We start from the raw sequence: 27,934 nt of genomic DNA on the forward strand, positions 1-27,934 counted from the left end.
CCTAGTCCTGACTATGTACTTGTTATCATTGCTACCAAGTAATGGAAAATTCCAAATACTCGTAATTTTTATTTTGAAGATTAATTCGGATGTAAAGTGTAGGCTATAAATTTGAATTTGGCGTGATGTGATAAAAAATGGTTCATAGATTTATTTTTTTTTGAGTAATTTTACTAGGTATATTGTATTATACAAGTCATTAGTTAAAACTCGATCAATAAATAGAAATCGAGAAAACTAAGCTGAAAGAACACGAAAGGAAAGGATCACCGATTACCCTTTTGTTTTTGTTTTTGTGTTTTAGGGCTGAGATCAAATGCATTCGGTAGAGATTACCAATTGCTGTCTTTGAGCAGTATTGAAGGTTTCGACACACTTCTTCTGATAAGGGATTCAACTCCATGAGCCTGTTGTTGACATCAAAAAGTGCTCAGCGTTTTGGTTTCCTTGCAAAGGTATTTCACAAAATTTCTCTGTTCTAATTTTGACTTTCATTTCTTATACAGATCTAGCGAGTAAACTAGTGTTTGTATTATGAATTTGAGAAGAAATATGAAAATGGAAAAAAAAAAAAATTTGATAGAAACATGAGTATATACTTTGTTAATTTTTTTTTCTTTTTCTTCACAGTCTAAATTTATGATGCATTACATTTAACAAAAAAGAGAAAGTATTAGATAATCTAAAAAATGGTAGTTACAAGTGATTCATCAAAATTGGTTTTAGTTACAAAAATGACACATCTCCAATACTTTGGACGGGTTTTGTGAAAACAAAATCATGTAAAATTATAAAAATAAAAATAAACAAATTCTTTGTAATTTATCAAAAAAATTTTTAAAATAAACAAAATTTTTTGTGTAAAAAATGAATTTGAATGGTGTAGTAATAACAAATATGTAAGGACTAGGCTTTAAAAAAAACAAAAAAAGAAAACCTTACGTGTGTTCCCTTGACCCAAACGCACGAAAACAATACTTACAATATTATACAAATTGCGTGAATAATATGTATATATATATATATATTAGAATGTGAATAATTTTTTTTTGATCCACTAAATAGTTATTATGAGCCAATAAGGTTTATTCAATTGTGTTGTTAAATCAAAAGTAAATTACAAATTATTTAAAGAATGAATTGTGTCTTGTGATTCAAGAAATTACATTTTCCTGAAATTTCTAATTTTATAATAAATGATTTATTTTATTAATGAATTATTAAGTTAATTAATAATTTTTAATGATACCAAAAATATATTTTAATTTTATACATTCAATTATGTAAATAAGTCTTATACCTTTTTTTTTTTTTGGAAAGGTGTATCTCTCTACTAGAATACCCTTTTTAATGATTCATTTTGGAAACCAATTGCTGAGTTTGTGAAATTTGGTGGGTAAGACGTGATTGATATTATTCTGTGTGGAATTCTCATACATCACCAGGACCACATTTTGGTAATATGCTTTAATGTGTATGTGGAATTCCCACACATCACCCATTAACATCACAATCCAATTCATGGACTTAGGCTATGATTGTACAGAACTCGCTCACCAAACGTGCGAACATTGTTCTATTCATGGACTTAATATTTGTAATCACACTCCATAAACACACTTACGACGTAAATGTGTATGCCTTAACGATTCATTACATACGGGAACAATTAATACAACCTCACAGTCTCATGGAAGAGCCAATAACACATTTTCGAAGAAGTGTGGCGTAACACATAATAATCAAGGTAACATTTCCCATCAAAGACCTAAACAACTATGGCAACATTTCGAATCACATACGAACAACACCTACAACAACACATCAGCCACCCATTTCGACCCATATTGGTTCAAAAACTATAACACATTAAAACGACAAAAAAAACTACAAAACCTCGACGGAACAATGTCCATACACATTTACACTACAACCACTACTCCTCATTTTCATATCGTTCAACGACACGGTTGAGTACGTTGTTAATGCCGTGTTATATAATCAGATTCAACACATCTACAGTTCCACAACGCAGGGTACTCCCCCTAGGTTGGCCAACGTGTAATGCCAAACCACATAGACATTAGGATCACATAACCAGGACCACATTTTGGTAATATACTTTAATGTGTATGTGGAATTTTCATACATCACCCATTAACATCACAATCCAATTGCAAAATGTGCCACCTGGATAATACCCGAACTTAACAGTGAAACACAAACACATAATGGTTGATCCTACCAAAAAAATACACACATCAATACACGATTGAATACTAGACGACACTGTCAAACAACCTAAACCCAACAAAATTCAAAAACCCAACAATGGTGGACCAAATACCAAGCACATACCACACAAAAAATGCATACAACATCAGTAATACATCCCAACATTACAACCCCCAACTCTAGGCTAACAAACCCTATCAATACGCCTCTCATTCACGACTTCATTTCAAATAAACATCACTAACCTGGTCGTGGCGTCGTCATCTCTGCAACACCCGCTCAACAATACAAATTCAATGTCTGCTGGCTCTAACACCAAATCCCACATTCACACAATGTAGGGTTTCTGTATCCTAATGTCCTTCAATCTCATGATTTCTGGAAGCTACAACACAAAAAATTGGCACCCAATTTCATATTAACTATGCAACAATTAAATATTGGGAATACAAATATTTCCTTCCTTGATAGTGTGGGATTCGATCGCAAATGAGGGAAAACACAAAAAGTCTATAGTGAGCTTGGTGCAAATGTGTAATTTTAGCCTATTGCGAAATCTCACATTCACCTCTCGTTTTCCACACACGCGTGTTTTACTCCCATCCTTTACACTGTGTTTGGTTGGGGGACACGCGCGTTTTACCCCCATCCTTTACACTGTGTTTGGTTGGGAGATTTGATGAGGGATTTGGAAAGGGAAAAGTAAAATATGTGTAAAATTAAGTGAAATATAAGCATGTTTTATTCATATTTAACCTATCTTTTTCATTTTTCTTTTCAAATCTCTCCTCAAATCGCTAACCAAATACAACATTAATGTAATTTCACTTATAAGATGACTTTTGGGTCCATAAGAAAAACTTAAGGACTGATTAGTTCACGAAATCTAAATTTAAGATTTATTGGTGGTTGACCCTTATATTTTCCCTTATTCTCATCTGAAAAAAAAAAAAAAAAATCATTACGATTAGAAAAGTGAGTTATATAAATATATATATATTTTTTCCCTCCAAGGTCCTGCCTCTGTGGCGCGAAAGACAACTGACTTAGAAAAGTGAGGTTTTTATATAGAATACATATGCTTATATCTTCATCTGCACCGAGCATTGATCATTCTCGCTCTCTACTTCTTGAAATCTGAGAATCGAACAAACAGTAATCAAGAACGAACATCGATCATAATCAATCACATAATCGAATTCTCGCGTTCGATTCTTTTCAGTTCAGTTTGAATCTTGCAATGGGGCGTAAGAAGCCAAACCTTCCTCCGCGCTCGAAACCACCACCGACGACTGAGGATAGAGCCTCTGTGGGCGGCGGAGCATCATCATCGAATGTCAATCTCACCGACGACGATCTCCCTCAAGAACAGAGCAAGATCGATCCACACTCCCCCGCTAACGCTCCGATCAAACTTGAATGTGATCGCGCCATCAATGCTATCGAGTGTGGAAACCACGCCAAAGCCCTAAGGATCTTGAAAGACTTGTGTCTTCGTCACGAGGACTGTCCTTTCACTCACCGCGTTCAAGGTTATTGTTGGCTAAAATGTTGGCTTATTTTTCCTACGAAGGAAAATATCATAAATGCGAGCGTGCCAGCAAGGATTGAAAAATCCTTACAGATTAAATTCAAGCCAATTATCAAGCGATTGTGTTGACGGTTCTTTTGCCTCAACGAAGAGGACTTCAAGATTGCCAAGTGTAAAGAAAAGAAAAATTAAAAGAAGAATGGGGAACGGAGAAAGATGATTGAGTGAACAATCAAAGTAATAATTACTTACCTCTACTCCTATGCTTCGAAAAGAAAGTGCATAAAATGCTTCGAAATATAAATCTATGTTAAACTACTCCTAAGATAAGGAAAATAACAAGAAATATTGAAATCAAGTGTCTTTGATTATGAATTCTGGATCTTTTACAATGTAGCCATTAATGGCTATTTATAGAAGAAAAAATACAGCAATAACTACTTAGTAACTACCCATTTCTTCCATCTTCATTCTTGTCTTGCCATGTGTCATTCCACTCATCCACTTTGTCCTCCCACTCATCCACTTTGTCCTTCATATTCTCCATTATCTCTATAACTTCTTTTAACTTCCAAATGAATAAGAGGATGCCACGTGTCCTGCAATTATATAAATAATAAATAATAATAAAAATTGCAGATTTATGGTGTTAACATTACCCCCCGCGGCCCTTAAAAATGATGTTTATTTGAATTTTTGAAGGGCCGAACCAAGCACATGACTAACCTAAGCAGCAAAGTGCTTCGAATGATGTAACAACACCAATAAAGTGCTTCGAATGAGTATGAAATTATGACAAGATGACTCGAATTATTACTAGTAACAAGCTTCGAAAGTGATATAAAGAACCAAAATCATTCTTCGAAGGTCGATGGAACCGACCAAAGACGAATTACATCCTCAAAAATACTCGACAAAGCTTCGAAGGTTCATAACCTCCATTATTATTTCTTCGAAGCTGTTGTTGATACAAGATAGAGTGCTTCGAAGCTTACAAAATTATGGCAAAACGGCTTTTGAAGCAACTTATGGCAAAACGGCTTTCGAAGCTGTTTTTGGCCAACATTGTGGTTATTCAAAACTTATATGTTCTGGTTCACACAGAATTAATGAAAATATTAATTTTGTGCTTCGAACCAATTATTAATTCTTCGAAGACACCAAAACTGTTGTTCTTCGAGCCAACTTATGATGCCAAAAACAGGCATTATTCGACAACTAATTAATTGTCATTTTACATATATTTGAAGAGATGTACACATTTCGAAAGTTTTCAAAGTTTTATACAGTTTCGAAGGTGAAGTAATCAACCTTCGAAACAACTTTTGATGTTTCGAATGTATCTTCAAAGCTTTATACAGCTTCGAATGTGAAGTAATCAACCTTCGAAACAACTCTTGATGCTTCGAATGTATCTTCGATGCTTTGATTGTGTACATACAAACAACTGGCCATCAATTTGAAAAGATAAGCCATTCTCAACCATTTATTTAAATGCAAAGGCTTTTTCTAGCCAAGTTCATGCATTTTAAATGGTCATCCCTTGTTCTTAGTGCTTCGAACTCATAAGAACAATTTGTTAATTTTATTAACCACATCATCATAATTATATTTTGATGTGAACCACAAATCCAAAAAGGATTTTGAACACCAAAAGTCATGGTATAGTGTGACCATGAAAATTTATACTTTTTGACATTTTGAAAAATGTCAAAAATTTTGAATTCATGAACAGTGGCTTGTTCATTGTTCTTGACCATGTTTGTTTTAAAAACATGACTTTTGCCGAATAGGTTTTCATAATTATTTGGCAAAATGGGTTGTTTTTCCATGTTAGCCATTAATGGCTTATGAAAATCACCCATAGATATATTATTTTCATGACTTGACTCTCTAAAATTTGGTTTTTGGACCCCCCGAGTCATACATGGAACATCATTCTTAGCCAAATTTGGTTCAAGAACATGCTCTTTCGTTGTGTTAATTTCATAATTTGGCTCTTTAAAAACGGATTCTTGAACCCCCCGAGCCATTGATGAAATCAACTCTTTGCTTTTGCTATTTTTAACCATGGAAAAATTCTGAAAAAATTCACCAATTCTGGCCATTAAGGCCTCAGTTAAAGACTTGGTAGTGAGAGTTGATAACTCATCATTCCATTGGCGAATTTCCATATCAAGTTGATGAATTTCTCCAATTAAATGGTGTCTTTTTTCTTCCACCAAATAATATTGTAAGGGATGAAAATTTATTTCATCAAGAAAATGGATCTCTTCTTGAAGATCCAAAATTTCTTGTTTACGCCAATAAATTTCATCTAGACTATTCGAAATGGACAAATCCAATTCTTTTTTCATTTATTACACTTGACGTCCCACTGGGCGTGCCAAAAAATGTTGGCTAAAATGTTGGCTTATTTTTCCTACGAAGGAAAATATCATAAATGCGAGCGTGCCAGCAAGGATTGAAAAATCCTTACAGATTAAATTCAAGCCAATTATCAAGCGATTGTGTTGACGGTTCTTTTGCCTCAACGAAGAGGACTTCAAGATTGCCAAGTGTAAAGAAAAGAAAAATTAAAAGAAGAATGGGGAACGGAGAAAGATGATTGAGTGAACAATCAAAGTAATAATTACTTACCTCTACTCCTATGCTTCGAAAAGAAAGTGCATAAAATGCTTCGAAATATAAATCTATGTTAAACTACTCCTAAGATAAGGAAAATAACAAGAAATATTGAAATCAAGTGTCTTTGATTATGAATTCTGGATCTTTTACAATGTAGCCATTAATGGCTATTTATAGAAGAAAAAATACAGCAATAACTACTTAGTAACTACCCATTTCTTCCATCTTCATTCTTGTCTTGCCATGTGTCATTCCACTCATCCACTTTGTCCTCCCACTCATCCACTTTGTCCTTCATATTCTCCATTATCTCTATAACTTCCTTTAACTTCCAAATGAATAAGAGGATGCCACGTGTCCTGCAATTATATAAATAATAAATAATAATAAAAATTGCAGATTTATGGTGTTAACAGTTATGCACATTGTCAACTAGCTTCTCTAATCGATGACAATGTCACCAAACTACGCCACTTGCAAAACGCTGTCGATTCGGCTCGTCGAGCAGTTTCTTTATCGCCCAACTCGATAGAATTTTCTATTTTTTACGCGACTGTACTCTACCAAGTGTCCAGTGATGGCAATGGCTACGAAGAAGCAGCGAGAGAGTGTGAGCGAGGGTTGTCGATTGGTAATCCGATCGACCCTGTCAGAGAAATTGTTCAACCTCCTAGCCAATCAAATGTACCCACAGTAGAACAGCGAATTGCGAATATGCGGACTGCATTGCAGATTGTTATGCATAAATGTAGGATCGCTATGGTTTCTTCATCTTCGACTTATGTTAAACCTACTCCACTAAACCTAACCCACTACACTGTTGCGGATCTTGGGCACACCAGGGGACACTCACAAGCAAAAACACAAGACTTTTAACGTGGTTCGGCAAACCGGCCTACGTCCACGGGAGCGATGTTGTTATATATCAACAAATGGAGAAGATTACACACTCTCAACTCACTGTCTCTCTATATAACACACTCTTTCAGCTATGATGCCCTATCTTCAACTCTCCTTAGCTTCTCTATATATAGATTACAAAGGCAAGAGGCACCCTTTGAAATGAGCTGGCTGCCAGCCCATTTCGGTGGCTTTCCAGATTGCTTCATGGCCTCATGGCCTCATGGCCAACTCACATGGTTTCCCCACCATGTAGCTGGCTGCTCCTTTCCCTTCCTTTTACCATGTGGGTTGGCCACCCTTCCATGTGGCTGCCAACTCAATTTGGGTTGATCTCCTACAAATCACCCCCTCAACCCATATGAGGTGATCCATAATAGCACCCCCTGCCTGGAGTGCTCGGCACCCCCTTACTGGGGTGCCATGCAAAGCTTACTTTGCAACTCTTTGAGATGGCATCTCTCCCTTCCATCCAGTCTTGGAGAGATCCCAATATGTCTCTAATTCAGGAGCAAAAGAAACTTTCTTTCCTGGGACATGCTTTGCTGTCTTGGTCTCTTTGCTCTGAGCTGTCTTTAAAATTGGCCGCAATGGCTCCGTTTTGTGCACCTCCGAACTGCCTCCATGCGTTCTTGTACACTTTGGTTGCCATGTCTGCTGGGCCCTATGTCTTTTCTGTGCATGTCTTGTACGTCTTGCCCGGTAAGTGACAGTAGCTCCGTCTGTCACAACCTTCTCCACAAGCCTGTACAGATTCCCCTCCAGTCGTCCATGTAGCATCACCGTATCTCCATGGATGACTTTGAGATTTCCTTTGCTAGATGTGAAGCTATAACCCTTCATGTCTAGCATACTCAAGGAAATTAGATTCTTCTTCAGTCTTGGCACGTGTCGGACTCCATCCAACGTGAAAATTTTTCCATCTTCCATCCTCAGCCGTACTGTTCCCATGCCAACAATCTTACTCACAGTGTTGTTAGCCACTCGAACAATACCTCCATCCTTGGCTTGGTAGGTAGAAAAAAGTTTCTTATCCATGCATATATGATATGTGCTTCCGGAATCTAAGATCGAGTCAGGTTTCGTCATACTCGACGAAACTGTAAATGCATACTCATCCTTAGCATTTACTGCAGCAGCGACATTTGATGAGCTCGCCTGTTTCTTGTGTGCCTTGTCCTCCTTGAGCTTTGCACAGTCTTTTATGAGATGATCCTCCTGATCACAGTAATAACACTTTCTCCTGAAGCTTGACCTTGATTGCGAACGTCCTCTTGATTTGGATCTATCCCGTCTATTATTGGACCTACCTCTGCCTTGCTCATTTTCTGAGGCAACCATGGCATTTTCTTCTGGGTGTTTGCTACTGCTACCTTCCTGTTTCTTCATCGACTCATGAGAAATGAGCGTAGCAATCACCTCATCCAGTCCAAGAGCATCCTTCCCGTACAATAGAGTTGTCCTGAGATGCTCATATGATGCAGGTAGAGAGACCAGCAAGATCATAGCCCGATCTTCCTCCTGGGTCTTATCTCCAATGGTGTCCAATTCCATTGTGATCCTATTGAACTCGTCCAGATGTTCTGTGAGGTTCGCACCTTCTGGCATTCTAAGTGTATATAGCTGCCTCTTCAGAGATAACCGGTTTGTCAAAGACTTTGACTTGTACCTCATCTCTAACTTTGCCCATAGCTCCGCCGGATCTACTTCACTGATGACTTCCCGGAGTGTGTTGTTCCCGAGATACAACTGAATTGTACTGTTTGCCAATTCCCTCAACTCCTCCCACTTGTCATCCCTCATGTCTTCCGGTTTGTTGGACTTTTTGAGAAGAGTTTTCACCAGACCTTCTCGTGTTAAAATGTTTTTCACCCTTTGCTGCCACAGGGTAAAGTCATTATTGCCATTAAAAGGCTCAATCATGAAACTTGCGCCTTTTCCTGCCATTGTAAATTTCTTCCCTTTTTAAAGAAATTTCGATTTAAGAATCTGACCGTACGGATGGGTCCGGAATATTCCAAATAGTTGGAACGCACTATTGGATCGCCAAAAACGGACTCCGAATGGCCTAGATCTAGCCAAAAGAGTTTGAATGCCTCCGATTCAAAAACTAACCGTACGGATGTGTCCGGAATACTCCAAATAGTTGGAAATCACTATTGGATCGCCAAAAACGGACTCCGAATGGCCTAGATCTAGCCAAAACAGTTTCAACGGTTCAGATCTGCTGAATCTGGTGCGCCTGAGAAGCACCAGATAATTCCTCCCGACGACGGCTGGTCAACGACTCAGTCAACAGCGCAGGCGGCGCGGTCAACGGCGGCTTGACGGCTGGTCAACGCGGCTTGGTCAGCGGCTCAGGCTGACTGGGCTGACACCTGTCTGACACGTGGCTGACACGTGGCTGACGTGTCGGCTGACGTGGTACGCGCGTGTATTACACGCGCCTTCCCCCACTCGTCTTCTTCCTCTGTCAGCGCGTGGGGCGCGTGGATGAGAGTGGGACCACGCGCCGGGTACCTGAACGGCGCGTGCTGGCGCGTGCCGAGACTGTGACTCACGCGCCCAATTCCAGGAGCGCGTGAGGGTGCGTCGAAGCTCTTCTGGGCTCTGTTTTTGCTGTTCTGGACTCCTCTCGGGGAGTTCTTCCTCCTGGTATGGTCAAAAGCAGATTTCGACCACTTCGAAATCTGGACACTTTCGGAAAAAACTCAATTTTTCTCCACCCGGGCTCTGATACCAATTGTTGCGGATCTTGGGCACACCAGGGGACACTCACAAGCAAAAACACAAGACTTTTAACGTGGTTCGGCAAACCGGCCTACGTCCACGGGAGCGATGTTGTTATATATCAACAAATGGAGGAGATTACACACTCTCAACTCACTGTCTCTCTATATAACACACTCTTTCAGCTATGATGCCCTATCTTCAACTCTCCTTAGCTTCTCTATATATAGATTACAAAGGCAAGAGGCACCCTTTGAAATGAGCTGGCTGCCAGCCCATTTCGGTGGCTTTCTAGATTGCTTCATGGCCTCATGGCCTCATGGCCAACTCACATGGTTTCCCCACCATGTAGCTGGCTGCTCCTTTCCCTTCCTTTTACCATGTGGGTTGGCCACCCTTCCATGTGGCTGCCAACTCAATTTGGGTTGATCTCCTACATACACCACTACCACCTCACCTACTCCACTAAACCTAACCCACTACACCACTACCAGCTCCACTTCACCCACTACACCACTACCACCTCCACTTCACATCTCCTATATAATGTACATACAATACAATCAACATACATCAATCAATAATACATACATCAATTTTAACATGGTATCAGAGCAGGTTTAGAACCTAATATTTTTCGCTTCACCGGCGGGCGGCAACCTCACCTTAGCCGTCCGCCGGACCTCCACCTATTCCGCTTATTTTCTACACATACCTTTCCCATTTCCAATGTAGTTCGTTCCTCAGGCAACTGAATCCATAGTTGACTGTACTACACACTCTCTCCGTCATTGCCATCTCCAACCTCACAGGATGATCAGATTCACAAATCCAGAAATTCCTCCCCTCATTAGGGATAGCTTTTCTATGATTGGTTCTGCCGTTGGTTGTACAACAAGTGCATTCTATGGATTCAACCATGTGATGCCAATCGTTCAGAGGGTTGACAGGTGGTGCTGTTCCAGCACTTGCCCAACTTGCATCTTCATCTTATCATTCAGCATTCTCGCCATGAATACCGGTGTACCGGAAAACACCGTATTGCCGCCGTGTTCCGCCAATCTAGCACAACCCAGATCAGCAATCTTCAATCCACAACATCGGTGTTTCATTCCGACGTAGCCTTACTCGCCGTCGTGTTCTGAGAGATTCGTGTTCTGAGAGAGAAACTCTGTAATATTCTGTAACACTCTGTTGCCCAGAACATGGCCTCGTCTTGCTCATGCCGTCGCCCGACCAGCTCGCCAACTTCAAACATTTGCTCACTCTTCTTAATCTCTCTCTTCTTAGTCTTGGACTCTCTCTCTCTCTCTCTCTCCTATCATACACAGAAGGAGATGACAGACAGCATTTTTTGGAGCTACACAACACACCATACTTTCACACCCCAATACAGACAGCACGGCACCGTCCCACATGCACTTTATGATGAAACCATTTTTTTTTAATCCATCCACTCCCTCTCTCTCTGGTCCCTTTTTTCTCTCCATCAGACCCTCTTTCATCATATCCATCATTTGCCTTCATTTATTCCACCCACCAACGCACATGCTTTCCCATTAATACATTTTTATTATTATTATTTTTATTCTTCTTATTATTCTTCCCACCACCACCAAAAAAAAAAAAAAAAAAAAAAACCATCCACCGCCCGAACTTTATTTTTTCTTATAACTTTATTTTTTATTATCCCGCTTAATTGGTGCTCTTAATTCGCCCTGTTCCCCACTCCCACCTTTCTTATTTTTATTCATCATTATCTATTCATCATCACCATGCTCATCAAAAAAAAAAAAAAAAAAAAAAAAACACACACACACAAAAAAATTTCAAATTTGCACACCAACCCATATTTTATCTCATGGATCACCCCGATCACATTTTTTACAACAAAAAAACAAAACCACACAAGATCCCCATCACAACAACAACAGATTTGTTTTCTTTTCTGCAGACGGCCACCCACCGACCTACTCTGCCGCAGGTCTCTTCTTCTTGCCTCCGTCCTGGGCGGCCCTTGCCGGTGTTGCCTCCATGTTTCCCACTCCACTGGGCACGATCACTACTCCCTGCTCCTCCACTGCAGCATATGGCGGCCCTCCAAATCGGAACATCACGGTGGCCTTCCGCTTTAGCTCCTTATTTTCCGCCTTTAGCACACTTATCTCTGCTCGCGCATCCTTATACATGCGTTGGAGTAGAGCCAGTTGGGCGTTTAACTGCTGCACCTCATTTGTCCTACTCTGCAGCCGGTGCGACAGGTTTGTGACCGCCGTCATGGTCTCCACACATGACTTCAAAGTATACTAATTGGCCTCAATATCAGTTTGCACCGCCATTTTTTGCTCCACCGACCGCATCGGAAAGTTCAACGGAGCAAAACCAGAGGCGCTTGGTTGAGGTTCACTGGCCACCGCACCAGTTATCTCTCTTGTTGACTCGTTGAGGTCGGGAAAGAGAGTGAGCAGACCACGGGACGAAGAGGCCATATTCTAGGTAGCTGAACGGGAAGACGAGGCCATGTTCTGGGCAACAGAGTGTTACAGAATATTACAGAGTTTCTCTCTCAGAACACGAATCTCTCAGAACACGAAGAGTTTTTCAGATGTTTCTTTCAGTTTTTTTTTTTTGTCTTAGTCTCTGCCTCAGCCTCAGCCTCAGCCTTCGTCTTGGTTAAATAGCCAAGGCAGACACGCGCATCATGCGCCGCTCGGCGCTCGACGACAAACTGGGCGCGCCTTTTGATGGCACACCTTTTTATGGATTGGGCACGCCTTTTGATGGCACGCCTTTTTTGAAAGATTGGGCACACCTTTTGAGGGCACGATTTTTGAGGGCTCGATATCTATATCCATGTATATCTTTTGGGCAACCTATATACACACTCATACAGTGTCTTCTACACCGGTCAGCTTTATCAATCCCTTTGTTTCAACCTCAAATAGGTTTCTATCTTCACACCTATTTGAGTTTGAGGGGGGGTTATACACAGTATCATGTATAAGTCGCCCATGGCGCACTCCCTAAGTCACCCCCTTGGTGCACCATCACAATTTTCTACAACGGTCCGACATGACCCCGTAAACTGTCCCGACATTGATTCCGGTCAGCTTCTACAACGGTCTGACATGACCCCGTAAACTGTCTTCTACATCGGTCCGACATGACCCCATAAACTGTCTTCTACATCGGTCTGACACGACCACACAGTGTCTGCTACAACGGTTCGACATGACCCCGTAAACTGTCTGCTACAACGGTCCGACATGACCCCATAAACTGTCTGCTACAACGGTCTGACACGACTATACCGTGTCTCCTATCCTGTTTTGTTTTTATTTATCAGTTTACTTTCCTGTTTTGTTACTCTCTCCAAACTCAAGTTGGTTTGTGTCTAACCTCCTTGAGTTTGAGGGGGGCTGTTAAACCTACTCCACTAAACCTAACGTACTACTCCACTAAACCTAACCCACTACACCACTACCACCTCCACTTCACCCACTACACCACTACCACATCCACTTCACCTACTCCACCACTCCACCTCCACTTCACATCTCCTATATAATGTACATACAATACAATCAACATACATCAATCAATAATACATACATCAATTTTAACAACTTCTATGGAGAATCTTGAAACCAAGTGGCCAAATATAGTTCAGAAGGTAGTGAAGACACATGAGGAGCGGAGAAGGGAAATTGAGGTTCAAGTGGCTGCAGCGAGGCTTGTGCAGCAAAATTTAGAATATATGCAAACAGAACTTGATCTGAATTCGGAGAAAAACAAACTTGATGAACGAAGGAAGTATGCTTCCCTGATGAAGATGATGCCATCATTGAAAAGAATGGATGAGTTTAAATCGTATTGGAACTCTATGAGTGTCGAGAAAAAGCGGGGATTGCTTGAACTCAGAATTCGCGATTTGAGAGACCATTTTAGTTCAATGAAAGATGGTTTAGCGGCAAAGACTTTCTCAGAAGCTTTAGGCTTTGCCCAAGAGAACAAGACTTGGAAGTTCTGGTCTTGTTTCTTTTGTGGTGAGACGTTTAAAGACTCAGAATTGCAAATGCAGCATATTGACCAGAAGCACAAGAAAGGCATCTCATCGAAGTTGCAACAAGTTAAGCCAGAAGAAGTTGATGCTGATTGGGCTGAAATGCTTGTCAATTGTACATGGAAGCCAGTGGATACCCATAGAGCTCGGAAAATTATTCACAAACAATTAGAAAGCGTATTGGCTAATCTTCCTGATAATGATGAATACTGTCTGAAGGAGGATGAAGAGCCAAACAAAGGGCAGGTTCGCAGTGGTAGTGAAAGAAGCAGACATGATTCTGAGGGGTATTTGCAGCTTATGGCCTGCCCGGATGATCAGAAGTGGCCAATATCTGATGATGTTGAGCGTGCAAAAATTCTTGAAAGCATTCATGCTGAGTTCCAAATACTTCTTAGACACAAATGTCTTGCTCAGAGTACTCTTAAACAGTTGATAAATGACACCATAGAAGAACTGCAGAATTTTGTTCCATTATCGGAGATTTACAGTAATGGCCTGGAGAAAACACCTCTCTGCATCTGTTTTATGGAGGAGCCCTATTTAAAAAAGATCCTTACATTCTTGCAGACCGTGGCCATTAGTTATGGCTTAAACATGTACCCTGACGAGGGTAGTTCCTTGAATGATGAACTTAATGTCTATGAGGGGAAGGTAGTTAAAGAAAGGATTGTTTTTAATGGTGACTCATCATGTCTCCTTCTGGATGAGCGTTTACTGCGAGGGGAGCTATTGCCATGCAATTACGAGGATGCTGTTGCAGATGATGGTTCAGCAATAACTTGTACCATTGGTCATGATGAAGTTGATGTGCTTCCAGATAGTGATGCTTTAATTCGTTGGTTGTTTTCTGGTCATTCAATTGGAGAAGAATTAACATTATGGACAAACATACAACATGCTGCGAGGCATCAAGGAATGAATGTTATTCGGACATTTGAGAAAGAATTTGATCACTTAGAAATGATGCAAAGCAAAAAATGTGAACTTTTGAGCCATAAGGAAGCATTACAGGCATTAGAGAGCATTTGCATTAAGGAGCTTGAGAAGAGGGAGCAAGTTGCAGAGCATATCCTGCAAAGTTATGTGTCCCTCTTAGGGAGGCGGCAAGATGAACTTATTGGGGAAGACAATGATGCTATGTCCCACAGCAGTAGATTTGAGTTAGATGCTATATCTAGCATACTTAAAGAAAATTTGACCAGCATCAGTTCACCGAGTTGTAACCATGAGCATCAAGAAGATGCTTGCATCAACTTAGAAAATATGAGGAAGAAGAACTCCGAAAATATGAGGAAGAAGGAATATATTTCTGTTATATTCAAAACTTCTTATCTTACAAGACCAAATGACACTCCTTATATAGGAGATATTACAAACATCATTATAACCCATTATATGCCACTTACATATTATATATTACCACTATCTACCACTATCATATTATATACATGTCACTATCTACCACCAACACCACTATCATATTCTATACATGCCACTATCTACCACCAACAACACTATCATATTCTATACATGTCACTATCTACCACCAACACCACTATCATATTCTATACATGCCACTATCTACCACCAACACCACTATCATATTATATACATTAACACAAATTTCCAGCACTCCCCCTCAAGCTGGTTTGAAGATATCTTCCATAGCCAGCTTGCTAGTCAGCTTATCAAATTGCTTCTTGTGTAGTCCCTTCGTTAGCACATCAGCTAATTGTTCACCTGTTGGAAGGTAGGTCATACAGATTATACCAGCATTGATTTTCTCCTTGATGAAATGTTTATCCACTTCTATATGTTTTGTGCGATCATGTAGAACTGGATTATGAGCTATAGATATAGCTGCTTTGTTGTCACAATAGACCTTCATAGGTGTCGGGTGAGAAAGCTTTAATTCTTCAAGAATTCTTTTAATCCACATTACTTCACAGATTCCATGGGCAACAGCTCTGAACTCTGCTTCTGCACTACTTCTAGCTACCACATTCTGTTTTTTACTCCGCCATGTAACTAGGTTCCCACCTACAAAGGAGCAGTATTCGGATGTTGATCTCCTGTCTGTAACACTTCCTGCCCAGTCTGCATCTGTGTATACTTCAACTTGAAGATGTCCATGTTTCTTGAACAGTAAGCCTCTCCCTGGAGTTCCTTTCAAATATCTTAAGATCTTATAAACGGCCTCAAAGTGCTCTGCCCCTGGTGAGTGCATGAACTGACTTACCATGCTGACTGCAAAGGCAATATCAGGCCGCGTATGAGACAAGTAAATCAATTTCCCTACAAGTCGCTGATATTGTTCCCTCTCTTTGACTTCTTCAGCCTTAGCAGCTTGTAACTTCAAGTTAGGCTCGATCGGAGTCTCCACCATCTTACAACCAAGCATACCTGTTTCTCCAAGGAGATCAAGAACATATTTTCTCTGATTAACGAAGATACCTTCCTTGGATCTTGCAAATTCCATTCCGATGAAATACTTGAGGGCTCCCAGATCCTTAATGTGAAATTCTTTTGCGAGTTTCTCTTTGAGGGCTGCTAACTCTGCTTCATCATTACCAGTTAAAATGATGTCATCAACATAAACAATCAAAATTGCAATTTTACTGTTTTTTGAATGTTTATAAAATATTGTGTGATCTGCTTGACTCTGCGAGAAGCCACAACTGATAACTGCCTTCCCAAAGCGTTCAAACCACGCTCTTGGTGATTGTTTGAGTCCTTATAATGACTTGTTCAATCTGCAAACTTTGTCGCTTCCAAGTCTCTGCTCAAATCCCGGCGGTAGGCTCATGAACACCTCCTCTTCAAGATCACCATTGAGAAATGCATTTTTAATGCCAAGTTGATGTAGAGGCCAATCTGAATTTACTGCAAGAGATAACAGTACTCTGATGGAATTTATTTTAGCAACAGGAGCAAACGTCTCCTGATAGTCGATCCCATAAGTTTGAGTGAAGCCTTTAGCCACCAGTCTCGCCTTGTATCTCTCAACGCTTCCATCTGCGTTACATTTTATCGTAAACACCCATTTACACCCAACTGTTTTCTTGTCTTTGGGTAGATCAACTATCTCCCAAGTACCACTTCTCCTTAAAGCATTCATCTCCTCCATGACTGCTAATTTCCAATTCGGATCATCCAATGCTTCCTGTATATTCCTTGGAACAAACAAGTGTGAAATCCTAGATGTGAAAGCTCTATGGTTTTTAGACAGTCTTTGATAGGAGAGGTAATTTGCAATAGGATGTTTAATGCAATTTCGGACACCTTTCCTAATTGCTATAGGAACATCAAGGTCGGAAATAGAAGGAATAGGATTACCTAAAATTTCGATGCCAGAACTCGAGTGGACATCTGCGTTACATTTTATCGTAAACACCCATTTACACCCAACTGTTTTCTTGTCTTTGGGTAGATCAACTATCTCCCAAGTACCACTTCTCCTTAAAGCATTCATCTCCTCCATGACTGCTTATTTCCAATTCGGATCATCCAATGCTTCCTGTATATTCCTTGGAACAAACAAGTGTGAAATCCTAGATGTGAAAGCTATATGGTTTTTAGACAGTCTTTGATAGGAGAGGTAATTTGCAATAGGATGTTTAATGCAATTTCGGACACCTTTCCTAATTGCTATAGGAACATCAAGGTCGGAAATAGAAGGAATAGGATTACCTAAAATTTTGATGCCAGAACTCGGGTGGACATTCGGGTCATTAGGATGGACATTCGGGTCATTATTCCTCAGATGAAATCGCTTCCTAGTATAAACCTGAAGCTCAGGATTTAGATCATTTTGTAGTACTTCTCCTCCTAAACAAGAATCTTCTTGACTAGGCACCATAGAACTTGGTTCTCCTAAGTGATCATTATCAGACAGATGTGGTTTTTGTGTAGGATAAATGACATTGGGGAGCGGGATAGAAATATCCCAAAAACGATCTTCTACTCCACTTGTCTCCCCCTGAAGAGAAGTGTTGGGGAAATAGGATTTTGTTTCCACAAATGACACATCCATACTCACATGAAATTTCTTGGTTTGAGGATCGAAACACTTATACCCCTTTTTGTTTGAGGAATAACCCCAAAAAAACACATTTTATAGCACGGGGGTCAAGTTTTGAACGAAATTGACTGGGAACATGAACATAGGTAGTACATCCAAAAACTTTGGCGGGTAAATCAGAAAACAACCTCGTGTCAGGAAAAAAAGTTTTGAGACAATCAAAAGGTGTTTTGTATGTTAACACCTTTGTAGGCATCCTGTTTATCAAATAAGAGGCTGTTAAAATTGCTTCACCCCATAGATATTTAGGAACATGCATGTAAAACATTATAGCACGTACTACTTCAAGTAGATGTTTATTTTTTCGTTCTGCAATGCCATTTTGTTGAGGGGTATCCCGACATGTAGAGTGATGAAAAATCCCTTTTTTTTTCCAAAAACTCACCCAACTGCTCATTGAAATATTCTGTTCCATTATCAGAATGTAAAATACCAATTTTGGTTTGAAATTGGTTTTCAATCATACTGTAAAAATTTGTGAATAAATTTTTCACGTCAGATTTTTTATTCATCAAATAAATCCAACATAAGCGGGTATGGTTATCAATAAATGTAACAAACCATCTTTTACCAGAAAGAGTAGTGATTTTAGAAGGGCCCCAAACATCACTATGAATCAAATAAAAAGGTTTGGAAGCCTGGTAAGGTTTTGGCAAATAAGTAGAGCGATGAAATTTTGCAAAAATGCAACTTTCACAATGAAAAGAAGAACAATCAATCCCTTTAAATAATTCTGGAAATAAATGTTTCAGATAAAGAAAACTAGGATGTCCTAACCTATAGTGCCATAGCATTATTTTTTCTCGAACAGAGATTGAACTAGTACTATTAAAGCTCTGAGCTTTTTTATTACTAACAGGTACTTCATCAAAGTAGTAAAGACCTTCAAGCATCCTAGCACGCCCAATCATCATCCCCGAGTTCTGGTCCTGAAATTCACAATGGGATTCAAAAAATGTAACACGACAATTAGAATCCTTAGATAGTTTACTGACAGACAAAAGGTTACAGGCTAAGTTGGGGACGTGAAGAACAGCATTGAGATTAATTTTCTCAGTTAGTTTAATAAATCCTTTTCCTGCAATAGGTGAAAAACTACCATCGGCTATTCTGATTTTGTCATGACCAGAACAAGGGAAATAGGTACTAAATAAATGGGAAAAACTAGTCATGTGATCGGAGGCACCGGAATCTATGATCCACGGAGAGAAGTTTAGGCAAGAGAAGGCTTTAGGATTTCTACCTGTTTGTGCCAACAAAACACTAGGAGTACCGGCTGAAGAGTTGGATTTTATCAACTTGAAGAGTTGATCAATCTGCTCTTTGTTGAAGGGACTTGAATTGGCTTCATTAGCGGTAGGAAAGCCACGATTCTTCTCTCCTTGTTTGCTGCTTTTCCAGTTGACAGGTTTGCCATGGATCTTCCAACACGTTTCGCGTGTATAGCGAGGCTTGTTGCAAAAATCACACCAGACCCGTGGCTTATCATCAAACCTGCGCTGGTAATTCGCAGCCTTGTTGGCCGCAGCATCGCTAATTAAAGCAGAAATTTCAATTGATTCACCAGTACCTTTTTTCTTAAGCATGATGCTCCTTCGGCTCTCTTCCCTTCTGACTTCGGCAAATACTTCGCCAATGGATGGGAGAGGAGGTCTGCCAATAATTCTTCCTCGCACTTCATCGAACTCGATGTTGAGGCCGGCAAGAAACTTGTAAATACGGCTGTCTTCCACAGTTTTCTTGTGGTGGTTGCAGTCGTCAACCGATTTCCATTCGTATGTGTTGAAGATGTCAAGATCCTGCCACAACCTTTTCAATGAATTGAAATATTTGGTGACGGAATCATCTCCTTGACGAATCTCTCCTAACTTCAAAGTTAATTCGAAAACTTGAGATTGATTTCCTAGGTCAGAATACATCTGACTAACATTATCCCACAATTCTTGTGCAGTAGTATAGCACATGTAATTAGAGCTTATATCCTCCTCCATGGAATTGACCAACCATGTCATAACCATGGAGTTTTCAGCGTCCCAACTGTCGAACAGCGGATCATTAACAGCAGGAGCCTTCTTGTCACCAGTGATGCAACCGATCTTTCCTTGCCCACGAATATACATCCGGACAGATTGTGACCAGCGGAGAAAATTATCACCATTTAGGCGGATGGTGGTGATTTGGACAGAGTGAGAGTTGGACGTTTTCACCGGAATGGCAGCGGCAGGGGTTGAAGTGGTTTCGGACGTGACTTCCGACATGGTTATGACGGTTTTAGGGCTGCTGTGTTTGTTGTTGCTCTGATACCAACTTAGAAAATATGAGGAAGAAGAACTCCGAAAATATGAGGAAGAAGGAATATATTTCTGTTATATTCAAAACTTCTTATCTTACAAGACCAAATGACACTCCTTATATAGGAGATATTACAAACATCATTATAACCCATTATATGCCACTTACATATTATATATTACCACTATCTACCACTATCATATTATATACATGTCACTATCTACCACCAACACCACTATCATATTCTATACATGCCACTATCTACCACCAACAACACTATCATATTCTATACATGTCACTATCTACCACCAACACCACTATCATATTCTATACATGCCACTATCTACCACCAACACCACTATCATATTCTATACATGTCACTATCTACCACCAACACCACTATCATATTCTATACATGCCACTATCTACCACCAACACCACTATCATATTATATATATTAACACAAATTTCCAGCAGAATTGCAATACAGAGACATATTGAGGAGCCATCTGCAGAGGTAGCTATGTTTGTTTGTGCACTCAACCTATTTTTGATATAATCAACTTTTCATTATTTTAAAAATCATGTATACCTTACCCTATCGAGGTTAGATAATTGATTATCTATCAATGGCTGATTCAGATGCTTTGCAACTGTCCAATCTTGTAAATAGTTCAGCAATATCAATTTATGTTTCTTTTCACTATTACAACTTGCATTGTTTTTCTCAATCTGAAACTAATATTTCTACTTTCTACTGTTATTCCTTATTCAACTTCTTGATTTTGCATATTTCTTAGGTATGATTTCTGAATTCTTGGCTTATCTTGAGTAATGTATTGTGATATTTCCTTTGCTCATTATGTTAAGTCTTGCAGCTTAGAAAAATTGAAGCAATATTTGTGGGGAGTTTTATGGTTGCGCGACAGCTGGGGGTAAACTTTATGCAGACATCTAGACAAGACTATCGGTCCATCATGTTGCCCCTTCTTAAGTCATTCATGCGGGTTTGTATTGTTTATGTTGCATGTTAGAATTTACCACCACCTACCACCAATTTACCATCACCTACCACCACCTACTCCTCACCTACTACACTCACCCTCTCCTATATAATGGGCCACTCACCATTTGTAATACACATCAATTTACCATCACCTACCACCACCTACTCCTCACCTACTCCTCACCTACTACACTCACCCTCTCCTATATAATGGGCCACTCACCATTTGTAATACACATCAATCAGATATCAATCAATAAATACATCAATTTTTACATGATATCAGAGCAGGTTTAGAACCTAATATTTTCGCTTCCCCGGCGGGCGGCAACCTCACCTTAACCGCCCGCCGGACCTCAACCTAGTCTGCTAAAATTTTCTACACATACCTTGAAATTTCCTTTCTTCAACCTGCTGAGTGCACAAACCAGCACACATAGACACATACAATTCTCTCCCTCTCTTTCTGGGCTTCATCCGTTAAGTCAACCTTGGAATTTCCTGGCCACGGAAAAGCCACAGACCCTTCACCTTGCATGGGGCTTCTGCGCCGATCACCAACATCTTCCCAAAGGCATACTTGCGTGCCAGATCCATACGTTGAAGGAATCGCCCGAGCCGAGGCCGTGTTCGGCTTCCCTTTCCCACCCGACCTTCCAGCGGTTCTCTCCGCCGGTTTACCCGTCGGCCGCACCCGCGACCGCTGCCGCAGCTGCGTTTCTCCACGACCCATGCCACGCCGTTGGTGATCTCGTCGGAATCACGAAGCCTTTCAAGGGAAACATAGTAATACTCAGCAGTGGGTTTGTGCGAAGTGATCCCACGGCTATGCTGTTCAATCTGCTCCCAAACCTATTTCTCTCTTCTCTCTCTCAGGTTAGAGGGAGGATAGTCTTTTTCTCAGACTAAACAAACTTATGTGCATGAAAAGAATCCATACGTTGAGACACTCAACACACAGATCACATGGAGACACAGATCACATGGAGACACTCAACACCCACTCCACTTTCTTTTTTTTTTATATTTATTTTAATCCTTCTTTTGAAAAGAATCCATCCCACTCCACTTTCTTTTCCTTTTTTTTTTTATATTCATTTTACTCCTTCTTTTGAAAAGAATCCACCGCCCACATCCCTCATTTTTTTTTAAACTCATCTTTTCTTTTATTTTAATATATATATATATATATTAACATCATGAATCCTCAAATCCCAACCCTGTACTGGTTCCACGTTATTTCCCGCTTCTCTTTTATTTTAATATATATATATTTTTATTATAATATATTTTCCCTACTTTTCTTTTATTTTATTTTATTTTATTTTTTTCTATCTTTCAAAACAAACCCAAAACCCTTTACCAATTTGCCCAACAAACCATATTTTATTCATCTCCGGGGTTCACCCCGATCCACATTTTACACCACAACCAAAAAAAAAAAAAAAAAAAAAAAAAACACAACCACATAGACAACAAACTCCCTTCCCCCGGAGGGATTTTTCTTTTCCCTTCTTTACTCTACTGCAGGTCTCTTCTTTTTGCCTCCGTCCTGGGCGGTCCTTGACGGTGCTGCCTCCGTACTTCCTAGTCCACCGAGCACGTTCACTCCCCCCTGCTCCTCCACTGCAGCATACGGCGGCCCTCCAAATCGGAACATCACGGTGGCCTTCCGCTTCAGCTCCTTGTTTTCCGCCTTTAGAACACTTATCTCTGCTCGCGCATCCTTATACATGCGTTGGAGCAGAGCCAGTTGGGCGTTTACATGCTGCACCTCATTTGTCCTACTCTGCAGCCGGTTCGACAAATTTGTGACCGCCGTCATGCTTTCCACACATGCCTTCAAAGTATACTGATTGGCCTCCACATCTGACTGCACTGCCATTCTTTGCTCCACCGACCGCATCGGAAAGTTCAACGGAGCAAACTCCGGGGCGCTTGGTTGAGTTTCCAGTGCCACCGCACCAGTTCTCTCTCTCGTTGACTCGTTGAGGTCGGGAAAGAGGGTGAGAAGCCCGCGGGAAGACGATGAAGCCATTTTCTAGGCACCAGAGTGTTACACAGTATCTCTCTCAGACTCCTCTCTCAGAAAACAGAGTGTTACAGAATCTCTCTCAGAAATCTCTCTCAGAATATCTCTCGCAGGTTTTTTGCCTCAGCCTCAGCCTCTGTCTTATAGCCGAGGCAGCCACGCGCATCGCGCGCCTCTTACCACCAGCCGACAAACGGGCACGCAAGCCAAGGCGCCCACGTGCCTCGCCATCATGTCCGGCACACCTTTTGATGAATTGGGCACGCCTTTTGACAAAATTGGGCACATCTTTTGAGGGTGCCACTTTTCCAAGGGTCCGACAAGACTCTATAAACTGTCCCGACATTTGATACCGGTTAGCTTTTTCAAGGGTCCGACAAGACTCTGTAAACTGTCCCTACATAGATTCCGGTTAGTTTCTACAAGGGTCCGACAAGACTCTGTAAACTGTCCCGACATAGATTCCGGTTAGTTTCTACAAGGGTCCGACAAGACTCTGTAAACTGTCCCGACATTGATTCCGGTTAGTTTCTGCAAGGGTCCAGCAAGACTCCGTAAACTGTCACAACAACTGTCACAACATTGTCTGCTACAACGGTCCGACATGACCCCATAAACTGTCTTCTACAACGGTCCGACATGACCCCATAAACTGTCTTCTACAACGGTCCGACACCGCCATCCAGTGTCCTCTACACCGTTATGACACCCCCATACAGTGTCCTCTACAACGTTATGACACCACCATCCAGTGTCTTCACCAATGGTCTGACACGACCATACAGTGTCTCCTATCCTTTTTTATTTTTATGTATTTTCTTGTTTTGTTACTATCTCCAACTCAAGTTGGTTAGTTCCTATCCCCCTTGAGTTTGCGGGGGGCTGTTAGAATTTACCATCACCTACCACCAATTTACCATCACCTACCACCACCTACTCCTCACCTACTCCTCACCTACTACACTCACCCTCTCCTATATAATGGGCCACTCACCATTTGTAATACACATCAATTTACCATCACCTACCACCACCTACTCCTCACCTACTCCTCACCTACTACACTCACCCTCTCCTATATAATGGGCCACTCACCATTTGTAATACACATCAATCAGATATCAATCAATAAATACATCAATTTTTACACTGCATAAATCTCCTGCAATGTTATCGAACCTCCTTGGATCTAAGTTTAACATTGTATAAATTTCTCTTCCAGGCACAATTCGAGGCTTTGGTTAACGAAGATGCAGAGCAGAAGTCAGCTGCTGCAGAAGCAGCATTATTATCAGAACTTGCAGTAGATGCCAAAAAGAATATTAGCAAAGGAGGCAATAATACAAAACTTCGAGATTTAAATCCAAAGGCCAAGAAAAAAATGAAGGAGTCAAAGGTTTTGAACTTTCGAGTCTGGTCATGTATGTCATAAGTGTTATATAATTTTAGTCTAATACTCTATTAATCAATAGTATTACAGGCTACTTGTGGCAGCGAGCTGAAAGAGAAAAATGAAGAACAAGAGTAAGTCCTCGTTTGGTTCTCAGCCACAAGGCTACACTAAAGAAAATTAAATAAAAGACCACAGCATTTTCTGCTGTTCACTTTAATGTACATTTGTAGTTTAAGGGTTTTTGACTTTTTTCTTCCTCCAGTCAATTTCCTGTTGGCTATGATGGTGATTATCAAAGTTCTGAGATTGTTGTTCCTGAAAGATCTGATGAATTTGAGCTACAAGACAATGAACCTCAGCATGAAATTGAGCATGAAATGGATGAAAGAAAGCTCAAAGAGATGTTGGAGTATCAAAAAAAGATTGAGGATGAGGCCAAACTGAAGAATCTAGCCAAGCAAAATAAGAATGCTGTTGCAATCATAACCGCAGAGTCAGAGAAAATGGATGTTACTTGCTCAACGCTTAGTGATGATTGTGATCCAGGTGTCCCTGTGAGCACTTTGGAGGAAACTAAGGTGCTTGACAATTCTTCGAAAGTACAAACGACCACAAGGAGATCTCGAACCCTTGGTGAGGTCAGGCAAGGTAAAGAACCAGAATCCTCTTCTCTGCCAAAAAAAATAAAAATAAAATTGCACGTTATACATGTTGACAGGACATCTGCAAATGTCCAGGACTTGTCTGGATGGTTATATTTCCAAAGAAATAGGGTGCAATACAAGGGCTATATGCCTTCTTATAAAGTGACTCGTTATGTATTTACATATATTCATCATTGTTTACTCTCTATGGTTATTAAGTGACTCATTATGTTACTCTCTATGGTTATTAAGTGACTCATTATGTATTTACTGACTTTTTGTTTCTGTCTATTTTCAGAGACATTAGTAGCACAGAAGAGCCTTTCCTCAACAACGAGCCGAAGGGTACCTCCTACAGTATCCTCAGAAGAATTTTCAGTCTGGTCAGATTTATTCGGTCCAGGACTAAGAAATGATGTTGGTGAAAACAATTGCTTTTTAAATGTAATTATACAGGTTGGTGTTCAGTTCAAAGAGCTTTCCATTTCTTTTCCCTTTAACTACAATATGTTAATGAATTCATTTTATCAACCTTTCTGTGAATATGAAGTCTCTCTGGCATTTAAGGAAGTTTAGAGACGAGTTTTTGAGTAGATCAACATCCATACATGTGCATATCGGAGATCCTTGTGTTGTTTGTGCATTACATGAGATTTTCAATGCCCTAAGTGTGGCATCTACAAATGTGACGAAAGAAGTTGTTTCTCCTACCAATTTAAGAAATGCTTTGAGCAATTTAAGCCCTGATGGTAATTTATTCCAGGAAGTAAGTTCATATTTTTGTTGGTCTTATCATCATATTTTCACCCGTCTCCAAAGTAGTAAATTAAGAGGTCACTTATGTTACTGATTTGCTGATTTTACAGGCACAGATGAATGATGCTTCTAAAGTTTTTAAAGCCATTTTGGGCTTTCTTCATCAGTCATTTACTTCTGGTTCTACTTTTTCCTATACTAAATCAGCAGGAAGCAATTGCACAGGCTCGTGGGATTGTGTTAGTGATGCTTGTATAGCACATACAATTCTTGGAATGGACATATTTCAAAAAATGAACTATCTCAACTGTGGTATTGAATCTGAACAAATGAAGTTTACTTCTTTTTCCCACTTCATACGTGCCGTAGCGCTCAGAGGAATGAAGGCATGTTTTGCCTGAAGCATTTTATGATTTGGAAAATTTTCCTTTAATAATGCAAAATTATTAGATCTGTGTTTTAAAGTTATCTTCTTTCATAACTCAGTGTTACTATGCAGAGAGATCTTTTGATGAGCTTTTGGAGCTTGCGGAAATGCATCATTATAGAATTTGTGATCCTGAGGTTGGCGGCTGTGGCAAATTAGACAATGTCCACGATATTCTTTCAACTCCTCCACATGTGTTCACAACAGGTAAATGATAAGTTGTTCGAAAATATTTCATTATGCTTTGTGTTCTTTGTTTACTAGTTTTTGGTTTGTTGATTGCAGTTCTTGGTTGGGAGAGTCGTAGTGAGCTTGCAGATGATATATCTGCAACATTGAGAGCTCTGAGTACTGAGATAGATATTGGTGTCATGTATGAGGGTGTAGATCCAGGGAAGATATATTCCCTTATTTCAATGGTAAACTTGCTTTTGTTTTATACTCTTATATCATTCATTTGAAGTCAATTTTTTTTCTCTTTCCATTCTTTAAAAGAATGTCTTATTGCTTGCTTGATACTTAAAATTGCATTGTTGCTAGTTTGGTATCACTACGTATATTTTTGTGTAAATCAATAATATGTCACACTAACAGCTTATCTTGTTACTAAATTTCCTTTTAGGTATGCTATTATCGACAACACTATATCTGCTTCATTTACAACCATGTGTATAAAAAGTGGATTATGTATGATGATGAAACTCTGGAGGTACATTCAATTTAAGTTTCAAGGTTTTATTCACATATTTTGCCTTTCATGTTGTTTGTCTAATTTTGTTCAAATTTGAACAGGTTATTGGCTATTGGGATGATGTTCTTGCCAAGTGTGAAAAAGGGTATTTACAACCTCAGGTTCTGTTTTTTGAAGCTGTAAAGTAGTTTTTCTTTGGATGCATCATTGGAATACACAACAGTTAGGCAGTTAAACTTGTTAGCATTTCTGATAAAACTGTACTTCTGTTCATTTTGGTTTCTGTTGCTTTAGCTTTGTCAAGGGAGAACTATCATGTATAAATAGAGTAGGAAGGTGTATAACAGTTCCTTCATTGTAGCAATAACTCTGAACTCAATAAGAATTCAGTCCTAGTTTCTCTCAATCTTGAAGCTGTGTGAGATTAGTAACAGTTTACTTATTAACTTGCATAAAGTAAACAAAACTAGCACAGCTTGTGTCCTACAAAATGGTTTTAGTCCATTCTTTTGCAGTTAACCA

General features: G+C 39.9%; 3 protein-coding genes across 3 annotated transcripts; 2 read left to right on the forward strand and 1 right to left on the reverse strand.

Moving 5' to 3' along the window:
* The first annotated feature begins 39 nt into the window (after nucleotides 1–39).
* Nucleotides 40–27,818, forward strand: LOC114267959 (uncharacterized). The gene is made up of 12 exons (XM_082924975.1): nucleotides 40–455; nucleotides 21,342–21,470; nucleotides 24,724–24,897; nucleotides 24,982–25,025; nucleotides 25,157–25,542; nucleotides 25,837–25,994; nucleotides 26,089–26,304; nucleotides 26,405–26,680; nucleotides 26,781–26,928; nucleotides 27,007–27,140; nucleotides 27,344–27,430; nucleotides 27,514–27,818. The coding sequence occupies exons 1-12, from the start codon at nucleotides 402–404 to the stop codon at nucleotides 27,598–27,600; spliced, it is 1,893 nt and encodes a 630-aa protein (XP_082781101.1). The 5' UTR covers nucleotides 40–401; the 3' UTR covers nucleotides 27,601–27,818.
* LOC145824650 (uncharacterized) lies at nucleotides 13,518–15,707 on the forward strand. The gene has a single exon (XM_082924966.1). The coding sequence runs from the start codon at nucleotides 13,656–13,658 to the stop codon at nucleotides 15,705–15,707; it is 2,052 nt and encodes a 683-aa protein (XP_082781092.1). The 5' UTR covers nucleotides 13,518–13,655.
* On the reverse strand, nucleotides 18,915–20,566 carry LOC145824651 (uncharacterized). Its single transcript, XM_082924972.1, has 2 exons — nucleotides 19,415–20,566; nucleotides 18,915–19,100 (listed from the first exon to the last, which is right to left on the reverse strand). Exons 1-2 carry the CDS (start codon nucleotides 20,427–20,429, stop codon nucleotides 19,066–19,068), a joined length of 1,050 nt encoding a protein of 349 aa, XP_082781098.1. The 5' UTR covers nucleotides 20,430–20,566; the 3' UTR covers nucleotides 18,915–19,065.
* Nucleotides 27,819–27,934: the final 116 nt, after the last annotated feature.

Source organism: Camellia sinensis, chromosome 1 (assembly GCF_055761805.1).
Source record: "Camellia sinensis isolate YWXY chromosome 1, ASM5576180v1, whole genome shotgun sequence".
NCBI classification, from domain to species: domain Eukaryota; kingdom Viridiplantae; phylum Streptophyta; class Magnoliopsida; order Ericales; family Theaceae; genus Camellia; species Camellia sinensis.

Coding starts and splice junctions, on each gene's coding strand:
- LOC114267959 (XM_082924975.1), top strand. CDS start 402: ATGAGCCTGTTGTTGACATCAAAAAGTGCTCAGCGTTTTGGTTTCCTT. Junction 24,898..24,981: donor AAAAAATGAAGGAGTCAAAG/GTTTTGAACTTT, acceptor ATAGTATTACAG/GCTACTTGTGGCAGCGAGCT. Junction 27,431..27,513: donor ATGATGATGAAACTCTGGAG/GTACATTCAATT, acceptor AAATTTGAACAG/GTTATTGGCTATTGGGATGA.
- LOC145824650 (XM_082924966.1), top strand. CDS start 13,656: ATGGAGAATCTTGAAACCAAGTGGCCAAATATAGTTCAGAAGGTAGTG.
- LOC145824651 (XM_082924972.1), bottom strand. CDS start 20,429: ATGTCGGAAGTCACGTCCGAAACCACTTCAACCCCTGCCGCTGCCATT. Junction 19,101..19,414: donor TGTTTTGTTGGCACAAACAG/GTAGAAATCCTA, acceptor TGTGAATTTCAG/GACCAGAACTCGGGGATGAT.